The sequence below is a fragment of the Myotis lucifugus genome, unplaced genomic scaffold (genome assembly GCF_000147115.1).
Source record: "Myotis lucifugus unplaced genomic scaffold, Myoluc2.0 scaffold_3, whole genome shotgun sequence".
Lineage (NCBI taxonomy): Eukaryota > Metazoa > Chordata > Mammalia > Chiroptera > Vespertilionidae > Myotis > Myotis lucifugus.
The window spans coordinates 970,692-987,030 of NW_005871051.1; the positions used below are offsets into that span (position 1 = coordinate 970,692).

General features: G+C 42.5%; 1 protein-coding gene across 1 annotated transcript in view; it reads right to left on the reverse strand.

The window, feature by feature from the left end:
• TMEFF2 (transmembrane protein with EGF like and two follistatin like domains 2) overlaps nucleotides 1-16,339 on the reverse strand; it is a 230,949-nt gene that overhangs the window by 5,374 nt on the left and 209,236 nt on the right. Inside the window, exon 8 of the mRNA XM_023763099.1 lies at nucleotides 2,537-2,660. Within this exon, the coding sequence (XP_023618867.1) occupies nucleotides 2,537-2,660 (124 nt within the window). The remainder of the gene's footprint in view (nucleotides 1-2,536; nucleotides 2,661-16,339) is intronic.

A 16,339-nucleotide genomic window follows, 5' to 3' on the forward strand; every position in this document is an offset into this window, starting at 1 on the left:
ACATTCCAGGGAGGGTTTAAGTAATATAGGTAAAAGGTATAAAATATATAACACACACTAAGAGCTCAGTAAGTGTTTGTTCCTCCTTTTCCCATCGATCAGACCCTCAAACCTCAGAGGGAAAGTAGGGGAAAGTGGGGGTAAGGAGGAGAGATCAACCAAAGGATTTGTATGCATGCATATAAGCCTAACCAATGGACACAGACTACAGGGGGGTGAGGGTATAAGTGGGGGGTGGGGGGCAATAGGGGGATAAGGACACATATGTAATACCTTAATCAAAATAAATAAATAAATAAAGGACAATTACTCTGGGCCTTCACCGTGACCCAAGAGACACCTGGACAGCTCAGGGGGTTCATCCCATTCCTTGAGTATATAACCTCCATCCTGGCTCCAGTAGCTGCATATCCACATGCATTATACAGAGGTACATTTGGACACACTCAAACGTAGTTAGCATGCCCTAGCCAGTTTGGCTCAGTGGATAGAGCATTTGCCCTCAGACTGAAGGGTCCCAGGTTCGATGCCGGTCAAGAGCACATACCTCCGTTGCAGGCTCGATCCCAGCCCTGGTCGGGGCACATGCAGGAGGCAATCAATTGAAGTATCTCTCTCACATAGATATTTCTCTCTCTGTCTCTCGCCCTCCCTTCCACCCTCTCTAAAAGTCAGCAGGAAAATGTCCTCAGGTGGTGATTAACAAAAAATAAATAAAATAAAATAAACAAACTTAATTATCAGTATTCTTTAACCTAGGAGGGCGGGAAGAAAAACCATTAATTCTATCAAAATAAACAATAGAGCCTTCTTACTCTTCTACCCTGACAGCTTTTGGACTAGAAGGAGGCAGGCTAATTTATAGCCCACAGGTTTCCTGAGGGCCTCCCCGCACTATTGTCTGTGTCCATGGGTTATGCACATAGACTTATACATTCTTTGGTTAATTTCTTCCCACCCCCACCCCACCCTGCCTTCCCTCTGAGATTCGTCATTCTGTTCCCTACTTCTATGTCTCTGGGCCTATTTTGTGCATCAGTTTATTTTGTTCATTAGATTCCACATATAAGTGAGATCTGATTGGCTTATTCTGAGACAATGACTGCCAGCTTCCTTGGGCTCCTGTGTGCGCAACGGCCTTTATATTGGTTCTCTGACCTAATTTCTACCTCCTAATAGCTTTGTATAGACCTCTTCTATCCTTATGTCCCAGTGAGAACATTTTCCAGAGAATCAGCCCTAGAGAAAGTGACTCGAAACAGTTGTTGAGAAGAGTGGGGAGGGGAGGAGGAGGAGGACAGGGGAGGGGAGAGGAAGACAGAAGACAGAGGGAGAGAAACTCCTTTCTTTTAAAAAAATATATATTTTTATTTATTTCAGAAAGAAAGGAGAGGGACAGAGATAGAAGCATCAATGATGAGAAAGAGTCATTGATCAGCTGCCTCCTGCACGCCCCACACTGAGGATTGAGCCCGCAGCCTAGGCCTGTGCCCTGATCTGGAATTGAACCATGACCTCCTGGTTCATAGGTCGACACTCAACCACTGAGCTATACCGGCCGGCCAGAAACTCCTTTCATTGTATATCAATACACAACCTGCTTCATCATATGCCACCCGTGTATTCCTTTAATAAACCTGCATTGGTGTTTTTACTCTGGCTTTCCCATCTCGGAAAGAAACAGGTTCTCTCTGTGAATACTGAGCAGATGTGTATATTTATTAACTAAATCCGGACAAGCGGTTTCCTCGTGTGTCACCTGAGCTTGGGTCTGTGGAGGGATCGCTATCACCTCACTATACAAGGCTGGTGGGTAGCAGGGCCACAGAAAAGAATGTGCCTGGCATAACCAAGGCCATGACCTCTATTCTGAGACCCGAGGGACTAGGGCAGCCGTGGGCAAACTACGGCCCGCGGGCCGGATCCGGCTCGTTTGAAATGAATAAAACTAAAAAAAAAAAAGACCGTACCCTTTTATGTAATGATGTTTACTTTGAATTTATATTAGTTCACACAAACACTCCATCCATGCTTTTGTTCCGGCCCTCCGGTCCAGTTTAAGAACCCATTGTGGCCCTCGAGTCAAAAAGTTTGCCCACCCCTGGACTAGGGGAAAGATGGCCTCTGAGGGGCAACTAGGTCGTCCTGGGGCAGGAAGGCGTCCCCACCCGCGTGTTTGAGAACCGCTTATAACGAAGCACCTGCTCTGTGCCACGTGCTGGCCTATGTCCCTGGGGAAGAGGGCGAAGAAAACAGAGGAGCCTGAGTCTTTAAGGAGCTTGTGACGCTCCGAGTACAATGTGACATTCTACCAGAAGAGCATGTCTGTAATGATGTGTTACACAGCACTGGTGTGCACAAGGCACACACACTGCATGGGTTCCGGTGGGGGCCCGTGTGGGTGGGAGAGGCAGAGACCAGTTTGGCTGCTGATCACCCATTCGGGCAGAATGGTGTCCCGGTCCCTGTACCAGTCCAGCACTGGGTGTCTACGTGTCTACGCGATACATCTCAGAGGTCAACGATGAAGCGTTACCTGCAGGACGGCTCCTGCGTGTTGATGGAGTGTTCGCACTTCCCGTGCTTGCAGAAGCCGTTGTAATGCTCCGGGCAGGGGATGTGGTGTTCTCGGGCGCTTTCTTCCAATTTGTTAGCATTCTCTGTGGACACAGATAAAAGCAAGCGCCCTGTCAATACGTTTCTGAGCCCGGTAAGATCAACCAGACACTGAGAAGCAAAGTTGCAGTAGGTAAAAGTATTCAAAAGGACAGGAACTAGAAGGCCACGCCTCAGAAGAAAGGGAGAATTGAAAGACAGATGTCTCTACAATTGTGTTTAGAGAGGGAGCTGCAGAATCACCCCATGCTTTCATGCTTTTATGCAGTTTCATACATCTTCAGCAGCCAGTAATGTGTCCATGCATTGGCAGACAGCCTTAATGTTTTTGTGCAGAGACTGTCCATTTATCATTAAATAATCCAAGAAGAAACAGCCTATTTTTTGAATATCAAAGCCCAGCATAATGTCCCTCAAAGAAAATTGCTGCAGTACCTTGATACTTTCTCAATGTGGGAGCTTAAAAGTTAAAATATGGCTGCATTCAGTGGTTAAGCAGATGTTTTCCAAAACTGAATGCAAATTTCAACAAATGTTTTCTTTCAGGCTTTTTTCATCGACTGTGAACATGAATTTTACTAGCACCCATACATTTTCTTATTGCCAGAGTAAAGCTATTGAAAGCGCAAACGTTATTTCATAATCGCTTATGTAGATACTAACACAGAACATACCCAATGCTGTAAACGTGTGTAATGCATAACATTTGGCCCATGTTAACAATGTTATGTGAAATTTAAACTTGTGATAAAAAAAAATCTTGTGTTTTAAAATAAACCCTCTCCTTTGTCATTAGGAATTTTTTTTAAAAAAATATACTTTATTGATTTTTTTTACAGAGAGGAAGGGAGAGGAATAGAGTTAGAAACATTGACGAGAGAAAAACATTGATAAGCTGCCTCCTGCACACCTCCTACTGGGGATGTGCCTGCAACCAAGGTACCAAGGTACATGCCCTTGACCGGAATCAAACCTGGGACCCTTCAGTCCACAGGCCGACGCTCTATCCCACTGAGCAAAACCGGTTAGGGCTGTCATTAGGAAGTTTTGTTTTCTCATATTTTCCTAGAGATATTAAAATAGTTTTCTGACTTTTGTTAATCCAAATACTTTTGCTTCATATTTGCAATGTCATCTCTAAGCAGTCTTTTGATTCCTTATATGTTCATTTTATAATATAAAGTTTTGCCTACTTGGAGTCTTTTCTATGACCTGAGACCTGACATATTTTAAAATTCTTGCCCAGACATAAAGGCAATGTAGCTTCCTTAACATCCATCTAAAGTACCCTTCAACACCACAGTACCTGGTCAGCGGTAATGGACGATTGAGAATGAACTACGATGCTTATGAAATAGATGATTATTTCCACACATAATTTTTTATTATAGTGTGTTATCATTTTTACTGACATTCATGGATGATTTTTCTAATCATCAGGAGAAAAAAACATACCTTCGTTATTAGTGAGTCAGACAAATGTATTTTTTTATGTTTAAGCAAAGCTGTGAAATATCTATACATTTTAAGATCTAGGTGTCCACTGTAAAACATTAAAGTTTGAAAAAAATTGTTAAATAAGTGAAGTGCTTTCTTGTGTAGAAATATTTACATACATTGTTATGAGGGGCAATATTTCTAATTCCAGATCCACATTCATAAAGGATCTCCGATTAGGATGCTGGGGAGACGGAGGTGGCAGCTGAGTCACCCAGGTGTCTGTGTCTGCGACTCTTTACCTGTACAGGTGACCTTTCGTTGGCGCCGTCATATTCCTACTATGATATTTGCCATTAAACTGAAGGAAACACTTCCACGGAAAGACTAAGCATAGGCAGAATTTTCTTTTTTTTTTGGTTTCTCCCAATCTTCCAAACTATTTTGGAATTGTGCATCCTGGTGTTTTGGGCAACCAATTACAGCTACAGTAAGCAAGCACCAAACTGAAATGGATGAATGTTGAGTGAAATAGCCAATAGGGGGCCATGTGACCGAAAAGGAAGTAGGGCAACCACGGTGTTTAGGTGCACCTTGTGATCACGCGTGAACCCACAGAGCGGCCGACTTGGCTCATTTTGTGCCGCAACCCGGGGGCTGCAAGCTCGCGTCAAACCAGGCACCTGCTGCTTAAAGACGATCTAGCAGTGGGGTTTGCTGGCCCCACTGCTGATGTAATGAGCCAGCACTGATTTCCCCTCGTAATTCTGGATCTTTCCCCCACAGCAAACTATTAAGCACTTCTATTTAGGGTTCGTTAGCCACCCTCCAGTGCTTCCACACACCTGCACGCGGGAACCTTTTCTGCAGCTCCCTACCTGCCAGGGGGGCTGGGACTTCAGCCCCCGAGTTCTTTATTGGGCTCTTTGTCTTTCTGTCAGTTGTAAGAGGAGACCAAGAATTTCCTTAACTGAAAATCCGTTTTTAAGGCTATTTTATTTTTAACTCTGTCCCTCACCCCATACTGTTTGTTTCTGGATTTGTACCATATTCACCATTATGAGCTGAAGACCGAGGGCAAAACAGGAGCTTGTGGGAGTGAATCTATTGCCTCGCTGTGGTAAAAGCTGCATCTTTTTACAAAGTTCATTACCCAGCCAGGGCGATCACCTGGGAGGGGAAGCGTATCCATCATCAAATCCGCTAAATAGTTTACACCATCCCTCATGAGCTCAGAGCGCTCTATTTGTGGGATTCTGTCGAACACGAAAGTAGGGAGATTGAAAATAAATGAGTAGAAGAAATGATCCCTGGGCAAGAAAATGAGGAAACATCAATATATGTCAACAAATTTATAGTCAATCCAACCAAGTATACCGGCTGATTGAAAACCTGAATATATAACCACTCCTAGTAATGCGACAGACATATTTTAGGAATGAAATTTAAGTATATTAAGAAAAATAGAGACACAGAAACTTAATATTCCAACCGAATATGTGTATGGACCATTGTATTTGTAATTCTGATGTTTATGCATAGGTATTCAAGCAATAATAAAGCATTTAGAGCTTTAAAATTATATAAATGATACTCTGGAAGTCTGTATGGTATGTTCCCTCCAGGGGCTGATGATTTTGACATCAATTTCTCTGTCCTCCATATAAAAGGAGATTTAATGTAAGGGGCATGCTCTTTCCTCTAATAGAGAGAGTGATAATGGTAGAAGCTCTCCCTGTCTTTGTTTAAAATCCTTGACTAATTTTCTATTTAAATATTTACAAATGGTTTGTTTTAAAAGATCCCGACTCTAGCCTGGGGCATGGCTTAGTGGTTGAGTGTCATCCTATGAACCAGGAGGTCACTGTTTGATTCCTGGTCAGGGCACATGCCTGGGCTGTGGGCTCCATCCCCAATAGGGGGTGTGCAGGAGGCAATTGATCAATGATTCTCTCTCATCATTGATGTTTCTATCTCTCTCTCCCTCTCCTTCCTCTCTGAAATCAATAAAAATATATTTAATAAAAAGATATCCTGACCCTTTTAGGAAACAATTTCTAGTATAATCTGAGTTGACTAACCCATTGCTAGTCAATACTCCAGTCAAGAATTACAGAAGCTGGGGTGGCGTGGGGGGGCGGGGGGGGGGCGCTCTACAGCACAGCTATACCTATTGTTTCTGTCCCGGTGCTTACAGGGAAGAGACAGGAGGGGCCATAGAAAGAGGGCGTGGCAATCACCGTCACTAAGGGCTCACCTGCTCACAAGTCAAGCAAGGTGAGCGGGCACAACCAGGCACAGCATTTTAGAGGCTAAACCAGTAGAGTGAGGGCAGGTTGTGTGCGCATGTCTGTGTATGTTTACTGTTAGTCCTGATTATTTTCTCTCCCAAAAGCTTGGGATCAGATGTCATTCAGAGAACCTACCAAGCAACACACTGCAGACCAAAGTAGAGCCACGCCAGTGTAAAACGGGACTATCCGTATGTCTGAAAAAGAACATTGACCTTGGACAAGGGTTACAGCTCGGGAAAAGAAGCTCCTGAAAGGCAAGTCAATGCTTCCTCCCAGCGTTCTCAGGGTGCCCTGGGAAGCCCCCCTGAACCAGTAAACCCGGAGCCTCGGTGCAGAGATGGATGCGCTAGACTCTCTGTGTGTGACGCTGTGAAACCATTTCTTTTGTTCTCATGCTCTGCTCTCTAAACCAGGGGTCCTCAAACTACGGCCCGCGGGCCACATGCAAATACAAATATTGTATTTGTTCCCGTTTTGTTTTTTTACTTCAAAATAAGATATGTGCAGTGTGCATAGGAATTTGTTCATAGTTTTTTTTAAACTATAGTCCGGCTCTCCAACGGTCTGAGGGACAGTGAACTGGCCCCCTGTTTAAAAAGTTTGAGGACCCCTGCTCTAAACAGTCTGAAAATAAGCTGACTTCTATGTAGCCTACACATTGGGAATGGCATTGGCAATACCACCTGAGCATCTTATCAGTTTGACAGCAGTAGTGTATTTTGTTTGAGTGAATTAATGGGTCCTAAATTTCTGTGCAGTTTTTTGGACACAGGTCAGCTTCTTCAGCCCACTCAGTTCTGGGGTTTTGTAAAATCAGATTTCTGCACCTACAGGCTAGAGGGCTGGACCCTACCCAGGGTGCACTGCAGCCTGGGAGGCTTTTGCAGGACAGGTCAGATGATATTTCTCGGGATATACCCACACTTTGCTTTATTCCAGCCTTTCTTGCGAATATATACAAATCTCGTGGGCCGCTGCTTCTCCAGTGGGGGTCTGATTCTGTGCAAGAATTTCAGAGCAAGTTGGAAAAATCCTAAATTAGAGGTAACATGGAGGATGCAGTGAGTGTTTTAGGGAAGGAGATTGCTACTGAACATTTTTAAGCATGCAGAGAGGTTCAATAGGGGAAGAGTTATCTAGTGAAGAAGTGGATTTCTGGTGGAGTTGAAAAGGAGCTGTGCTGATATTATTCAGGAATATTATAGAGTGCTACTGTGCGGCAGATCAGATTATTTCAGACCTCTAGGTTCTTTGAATTCTAAGAGTAATATTTAAGTATTGCTAATACTTATTTGTAGCAAGTTACTAATAAAGTTTACTAATATTTATTGTAAAATATTATTTTTTATATTCTTGGAAAAAGAAATGGAGAAATAGGACTCTTATTTAGACATAGTAAGTAAAGGAAATCACTTTGCTTTAATCATGGGAACATATTACTTTTACAAAGGGTGTGAAGTGTCTTAAATATCGACTCCACCTACAATTCAGACATTCTTGCATAAAGTTATCTTCACTATGTGTTGTCTTCCTCGTGCGGAACAACATTGTGGATCTAAATTGGGCTCTAGCATTATGCTTTAACACTGCAAGTCACCTTGACAAGGCCATGGGTGTGAGTACAGTGTGGCTTATTATCTTTTCAACTATCTTTTCCTGTGGGCACACAAAATGTACCACATTTTCCCAGTAAACTAGTTATTTTCAATTTGAATACACTTATATAATACTTCTATTTTCATATTTAATAACAGTGCAAGGAAACGAAACTATGTGTATACTTGTACACCTCTTGTGAGTGCTTGATTTTACTTCTCCCCTACTTACTGCCATATCTCAAAAGCAATTTGAAAATATTTTGTTTAACCAACTAGGAAAAGGAAAACCATCTTTCTTTCTATTATATTTATATTGTGCCTGGGGCAGGAACAAATTTCGAATTTAGAAGTAAAATCATGATTGTCCCTATTGTTGATTAGAGTTGGTTTCAAAGAAGATATATAATTCTTATGATTTCCTCTCCTTATCTTATCAGGCATGAACATACGCGGTGGCGGTAACACCTCATATCTAGCTTGAATTGCAATCGAAGTTTTTTCAAGGCTAGAAAAGCGTTCCTATTGAGCGGGCTCTGAATGAGATGCTATATGAGTTCTTGCACGTTAACAAATTCCATAATAGCTTCGCCGGCTGTCACCATTTCTTCAAGGCACAGATGAGGGGATGAGAAGAGTCTCCTTTCTAAGCCTCCAGGACAAAGACTCAAATGAGAATTCGAGGCAAGTGACAGCCTCGCAGGGGGGACAGGGAGGCATTTAAGGACACAATCGATTCTTAAGTTTGGTGAAGAGCAGAGACCCATCACAGTGTCCTAGTTTACTGAATCTCTTCCATATTTAGAAAAATAACTTCAAAACAGACACCAAGTCCTTCAAATTCAACATTTCTTCTGCAAGTGGAACATTAGCCTCTTTTTTTTTTTCTAGAACAGCACTTTAATTAAAACTATTTGAGCCCTAGCCGGTTTGGCCCAGTGGATAGAGCGTCAGCCTTTGGACCAAAGGGTCCCTGGTTCAATTCTGGTCAAGGGCACATACCTCAGTTGCAGGTACCGGGCCCTGGTTGGGGCTCCTGCAGGAGGCAACTAATTGATGTGTTTCTCTCATGTTGATGTTTCTCTCTGTCCTTCCCTCTCTCTTCTACTCTCCCTAAAATCAATGGAAAAATATCCTCGGGTGAGGGTTAACAAACAACAAACAAACAAACAAACAAACAAACAAAAATCGATTTGACCCACAACTTTGCTAAGTAGGCAGGGGTGTGGGTTGGGAGCGGGATGGAAGGATTCAGAGAGAAATTCTTTCCTATGCCATCATTGATCAGGCAGTGATAGAAAACGTGAAATGTGATTATCCATCTCACTACTTGCATATATAAATATTATAATTGGACGCAAAATTAAAATAAAGTGGAAGAAAACGAATTTCCATGTCAAGCAAGGACTTAATGACATCATTCAAGAACAGCTGGAATTTAAATTAAAAAAATAAATAAAAGGACCGGCCTCTGAAACAGACACAGTCATTTGGGGGCTGAGTGACTGAAATGCAACACTGCTGGGGGATTATTCGCTTGGACTTTTATTACCTCAGTTTCCACTGGTGAGATATTTACATAGAAAGAAGCCGAGAAATCTGTGAAATCTTGGGAGAGACACTCCCATGTAACATTTTAACTTACGGCGTCCACATACAATTATTATGATTCAAGAATTTGGCATAATAAGCCTCATTCAGATTTAGTTAGAATTCTAGACTCCTGGGTGGGGGGTATTCTTTTTTTTGTTGTTTGTTTATTACTAAGAGCAAAAGAAGCAGGCTTTTAGGTGATTGCTCCGGCCTCTGTCTTAGAAGCGCCTGCCCAGCTTCAGCTGGCAGAGCCCTCAAAGGAGGGATGGGAGCGGCCGGAGACACTGCTCGGCCTCTCATGGTCCTTTCGAACTTCCCCTTCCCGTCAAGAGCCTGTTACTCTCAGCAAGTGGCTGACTCCTATAGGTTTAGAGGATTTAGCTAGAAGACTCTGTAAAACGATAGTATTTTCTGGAACGTTAGATGTCTCCGACAACACTTTGTAAACATCAGGCCTTGCGAAGGGGAAGGGCTCTCTGGGTCCTTAGCCTCCGGAGTCCAGGGCCGGAGTTGCTGGAAGCTTCTCTGGGCAATCTGCTCCAGCTCTCCCCCTGCGCTCTGGCTGCCGCAACCCTTCTCCCATACGCTGCTCTTAGCAGACGGTTTCCTATCAACCTCATGGAAAGAAAAAGCGACGGGAAGCACTGTATGCCAAGCATATTCAAGGATATTCCCCTCTCCTGCTTTCTTTCTCTTGAACCAAATGTACGCATTTCTGGCCGAATGTAATTGCTTAGTGGCCACTCTGGGCATCCTGTCTTAGTGAGCTTCTTTGGTGCCAATGCTGGAAAGGACAACCCCAGTGAGAGGGTTCAGGTCCTGTCCCCTCTGCCTTCTGGGCTCTGTGGTTCCAGCGACTGTCCTCTGCACGGGAGGCAGAGGCGGAAACGAGTCGATAGTTGAGATACACCTTCTCAAGGAGGCATTGTTTTCCTCTGTCCCCTGAGCTCACCACCCAGCAGAGAGTCAGGGGGTTCACACTGCACCCCACACAGCCAATTCTTAATTCCAAGATTCTGACTTGGCCATTCAGACTGTGTCTACAGCAGTGATGGCGAACCTCTGACACGCAAACTCATTTTTTTGGTTAATTTTTCTTTGTTAAATGGCATTTAAATATATAAAATAAATATCAAAAATATAAATCTTTGTTTTACTATGGTTGCAAAGATCAAAAAATTTCTATATGTGACACGGCACCAGAGTTAAGTTAGGGTTTTTCAAAATGCTGACACGCCGAGCTCAAAAGGTTCGCCATCACTGGTCTACAGTATTGTCCAGAAGGGAGAAATGTTGGTTGAACTCTTTTAGGACAACAGGAAAGTAGCTTTTACTGGTATTTAAAACAAAACAAATAAAACACAACACTCGCAAATGAATTTCAACATAGAAACCAAGATGATGAATGAATAAAACTTTTCCTGTTGTCTGCTTCTGAATATAACCATGCATTTCTTCTCATACTGAAAATAATAGATGATAAACACCCAAACTATAAATATAGATACACTTACGATATTGCAATGACTACAGCTAGCGACCACCTTGGTTTCCTACAAGAGCCCTCTACAAAGAATTGAAGAGGTTTCAAGTTTTTAAACGAAGGAACAAAGTGACAGCTTTTACTCTTCACACCCTTTCGAGAGCAGTCTCAACTTGCTTGAGAAAAGACACTGGGAGCAGTGTACAGTCGCTATGGCAACGGCTTTAAAACTGGACTTCTCTTCTGGACAAAATAAAGAGAAGTACATAAGCTCCATAACGGTTGTGGTAAAAGCACTTCCAGGAGCTAGAAGTGCTACATAATATTTAAGCGGCATATTTCAGTTTACGTAATGCGGAATGCCTGGGCACATTTCTAGATACAGAAATGCAGAGTTTGCATGTTACAGAGTAGAAGACACTCTTGATGCTTTGATAGTCACAGAAGTGTGTGCACACACGTGGGTGAGTTTTGTATAAACACAATTCTATGCTGATCTCTGACAAATGGCAGATTTAAGGACAAACGGAAGTGGCTTAGTATCCTAAATTCTTCCTTTAAGGGCAAGGCTGCTGGTCATGGTGCAGACTCACCTTCAGCGCTCGTCAAAACTAGATTTCCAGGGTTTGGTCCTGATCCACTGAATCAGAGTCACCAACTGAGGAGGGGCCTGAAGTCGACTTTTTAAAAAGTACCCCAGGTGAGTCTGACCATTTGGGTCGCACTACTCCGGACCCCACCTAGTCAGGTCTCCTCACCTCTGTCCCTGGCTGTGTAATGCGAGGTTCTCCTGCTCCGTGGATCCTGCTTCCTTCCCTGGTAACTGCCCTGGAGCTGGCCCATCTCCCAGATCCCAGGTCTACCTCAGCTCCTTCTCTGTAAATCCGGTCTCAGCCCGCTGTTTCCTGTCCAGAGGTGTGTGAGCAATGGTGTGGCCAGTGCCGCCCTTCCCAGGCCCACCCTGGTGGGAGGGGAAGTCCTCAGGGGTCCTCAGCCATCCAGCCTTCCTCGAGTTTGGTTGTCAGCCTAACAATTCGCTGTATTTTAGAACATCTTTGCCTCTTCTGAAAACACAACACTTAAGAACAGGCGTGTGTCTGTCACCAACGCTAGCATCTCTGAGAGACTTCAAATGTTGTCAAATCTCAGGTATCTGGAGACCACCTTTTGCAAATCTCCAGCCTCCTGTAATGGCTCTGCTAGAAAACTGACAGGAACTCGCTGTGTGAAAGCAAATGAAGCATTCTCTTGTAGAGGAACAAAGCACACAGCTGAGAAAAGATGCAGATTGGACCAATGAGTGTGACTGTTCAGTTTCCAAGTGGGAGAGAAGGAGCGTTGGTCCACTTGTGATGTCCTTACAAGTTCAACTCTTCTGTAGGAAAGATAAAGTCATAAGAGAAGTGATGGGGGCAGGAAGGAAGACCCAGGCAGGGAAATAAATGGAAGCAAAATCACCATTGTAGTGGTGCACCAACTGGGCGAGAAGACGGTACAACCAAGAACAGGTGTTGACAGCCCAAGGGAAGGGGCAGCAGGCAGGGATGAGTGCTCAGGGTCATGGGGCAGGACGAGCAGCCACCTGTGCTTCTAGATTGCAGGCTTTACGGACAACGGCCATCCCTCTAGGCCAGAGTTTCCCAAGGGGATGCATGGCTACTTCTGGGGCAAGCTGCATGGACAAAGGGGTTCTATAGTCAAGTAAGTTTGGCAAAGACCAAGTTATATGGGTCTCTTTACTGCTGGTTTGCTGACTTCTTAAAAGGCCAATCTGTATGGTGAGATGCCAAGAAAGAACACCCATCATGGAGTGTCCCTAAACCCACTGGTCTAGGGAAACTCCCTGTTCTTTTTAGGAACATTTTGTGGAGCTATTCTCCCAGGCCCCCTTCTGGGAACACACTTGTTACTTATTCAGGACGCACCAGAAAGCTCTGCACCAGAGTCTCCTTTCTCTTAGGGCTGAGACTGTGCGTTGTTCACTGTGACATCTATAGGGTGTAGAACAGGAACGAACACAAAGTGGGTGTGTAATAGGCAGCATGAAGGAATATTCTAGACATAGGCAATGTATTTTGCAGTCACCCATTCCTTGGTATGCTGACTTTCAAAAAATTAATGCCTGTTAGTCGTTTGCATCAAAGAGTCAGTTGAACTTCAGTGATGTACCCAGAAAGGCACAGACAATCCCTACCTTAAGTGGTAAAGTGAGGTACAATATGGCAGAGAACTCCAGTCTACTCAACAGCATGTATGTATTCAGTATGACAGGACTAGATGTGCAAGTAAAAGTTTTCTTCAGTGAAAGAGAAAGGCTGGAGGGCGAAAATGTGTGGCTAATCATAAAGACCAGAGAGATACCTACAAATGAACCGACAGTGCAAGTGTAGGCACCTGATGGATTGGTGGGTTTGCACATTTCTCCCGTATGATGTCATGGCCCACAGAGGCAGTTAGCGAATATATAGTGTCGATTTGGATTCACTTAAGCATTTGGAATACTGCCATAGGTTGGTACCTGACTGCATTAATGTAAATGACTCCTGTCAAAAGGGTTAGAAGGAATACAATCTCTTCCAATATTCAATCATAAGACAAAATAATTTTTTAAAAACAAATCTAGTTAATTGGCTATGAGTACTTCAGAAGGTTAGGTTGACATTTCAAATTAGCATTCTAGATAAAATTAGTAAAACGTCAGAGAGTCAACTTTAAGACAGAACTTTGTAGTTTTTACTAAGAACTCATTTCTGAATGCAGCATAGCTCCTGAACAGTTTAATGGTGTGAAAAAATTATACTGTTTTGATGATAATTCTCAATTATATCTTGGCACAGGTCTGTGAATCAAGTATCTTTGTGTTTAAGCAGAATGAGAGTCTTATTGATGGTGGTGTTACTTCTTCTAATAAAACTTTTAATGACGTGATAATTCATCATAGAATCATATGGTCTCTCCATTTAACCTGTTAGTACAGAGACATGATAATACCAATAAACATCTTTTTCATACCAAGCATTATACTTTTTTTTTACTGTCCATAAAAACCTTATGTCTAAGTGATTATTTGATAAAATAATAACCAAATATTTTATTGGTTATGGTACTGGGTATGAATAGTGTTCTCCCAAAACTCATGTCTACCTGAAACCTCAGAATGTAGTTTTATCTAAAAATAAGTAATTAGCTCAGATGATGTCATACTTGATTAGAGCGGGCCCTAAATCCATTGACTGGTGTTCTCATAAGAAGGTCATATGAAGATACACAAGGAGAAGGTCAAGATGGAAGCAGAGATTGGAACCAAGCTGCTATGAGTCAAGGAATACAGGAGCCACCAGAAGCTGCAAGATACAGGGTAGGATTTCTCTTTACGCTTTTGGAGGGAGCATGGCCCTGCCAACAGCTGAAGTGCAGATGTCTTTAGCCCCCAAACTGTAAGATAATAAATTTCTGTGAAGTTTCCCAGTGCATGGTAATTTGTCATAGCAACCCTAGCAAACCAATATAGTTACTATTTAGCAATGGAACTCTTACTTTGATAAAATACACTGTGTAGTAGACCATATGAAATCAATGAAAATGAGCTGAAAGACTGGTTTAAGCTAGTGAGCTGGCCGGTCTTGGTTTATGTTTATTTTCCCAGTATAATTATGAACAGTGCTTCCTTTCACCTTGAAGTTACTTTGGGTGAAAAATTATATTATCACCTCGTGTAAGCGCATGCTGAAGTATCTGTGGGTCACGAATTTGCAGGGCAAATAGTATGTGTGGCAGGTGCCGATGTGTCCACAAATGCTAACAACCACAGTAAGGAATTTTTGAGGAGATAGAAAAACCGTATAGAAGGTTCTACATCGTTTTTTATATATTAAGTCACTGGATTACAAAAGGCAGGTATCTGACATTGCTCATTTGGTCATACAACACACAATGCTGCATTTTACCTTCATTAGAAAGAAGCAAATGACCAAGAAGAAAAATGACACCAGTGACCTTTACAACACAAACATTCCAAGGAGCATCTGGGGTCTGATCTCCCACGTTCTCTCTCCCTGCATCTTCAGAATGCCCAAAGCTGATGTTCTTATGGGATTCTGACTCATTAAGAAAACGCTAGGGTGTATTTAGCCTCTTCGGTTTAAGAAGGATGGAAGTTTAGACCGGCCAGTGTGGCTCAGTAGTTAAACATCAACCCACGAGCCAAGAGGTCACTGGTTCAATTCCGGTCAGGGCACATGCCCAGGTTTTGGGGTCCATCCCCAAGTAGGGGGCGTGCAGGAGGCAGCTGATGGATGATGTTTCTCTCTCATTGATGTTTCTATCTCTTTATTTCACTCCCTTCCTCTCTCTAAAAATTAATAAAAAATATTTTAAAAATAGTTTAAAAAAAAAGAAGGATGGAAGTTTAGAGTACTCCATTAAGCAAATTTGAACATTTAATGTCCTTGTATTTGAAGTATTACCCTTCAGTTAAGAGCAAATCTTTTTAATGGAGGGCAACTCATTCCCCTCAGGTATTCTAAATAGCTCTACATCCAGTCTATTTTTTTCTCCCCAGTTTTGAACAATTGATTTGCTTCTGGCATTTCCTTAATTTCTAGTCAGTGATAACTCCAAGTGCAAAAAGCTGCTCTAGAAACATTATGGATGAGGTGTGTCTTAACACTTTCTTTCCACTTGAACAGCACTTAGGGCTTGACATCAGTTATTAGCTAAATGGTACTTTGTGGTGTCATGGTGTTAGTTTACCTTTTAACAGGTCAAACACACTCCCAGTGTATAATTTACACTTTTTAAGTACATAGTTAGCCACTCAAGAAATCAATAGGGGTTATAAAACATGGACAAATTTGAATTTGGAGAGAGTCAAACACCTATTTTATCTATTAGAAATAAAGCAGCTGACATTTAGAATTGGGACTTAGAGAAAACCATTTATTTTGAATAAATAGAAAAAGCACAAAATGGCTAAGTCCAGAGATGGGAGTGGAGTGTGACATAGATAATTCAAACAAAGCCCCTCACTTTCCCTGTAGTGAAACCCACAACTTTCAACTTTTGGTGTGTAACTATGTAGACTTTTGGATCTAGAGAAGGTAAGAAACTATTTTCTTTCATGAGGTTTCAAAATTTACTGGACCTCGGCCCAACCTCTACCTAATTAATTCATCAATTTATTCATTCACTTAAGAAATAATAACTCATCTCCTCCTATGTGCCAAATATTACAGATATAGGGTATAGAGTGGGAAATGCAAGTTTCTCTCCGGAGGTCATACGTATTAGAGAGTGAGACAGGCAACGTATAAAAACAAACA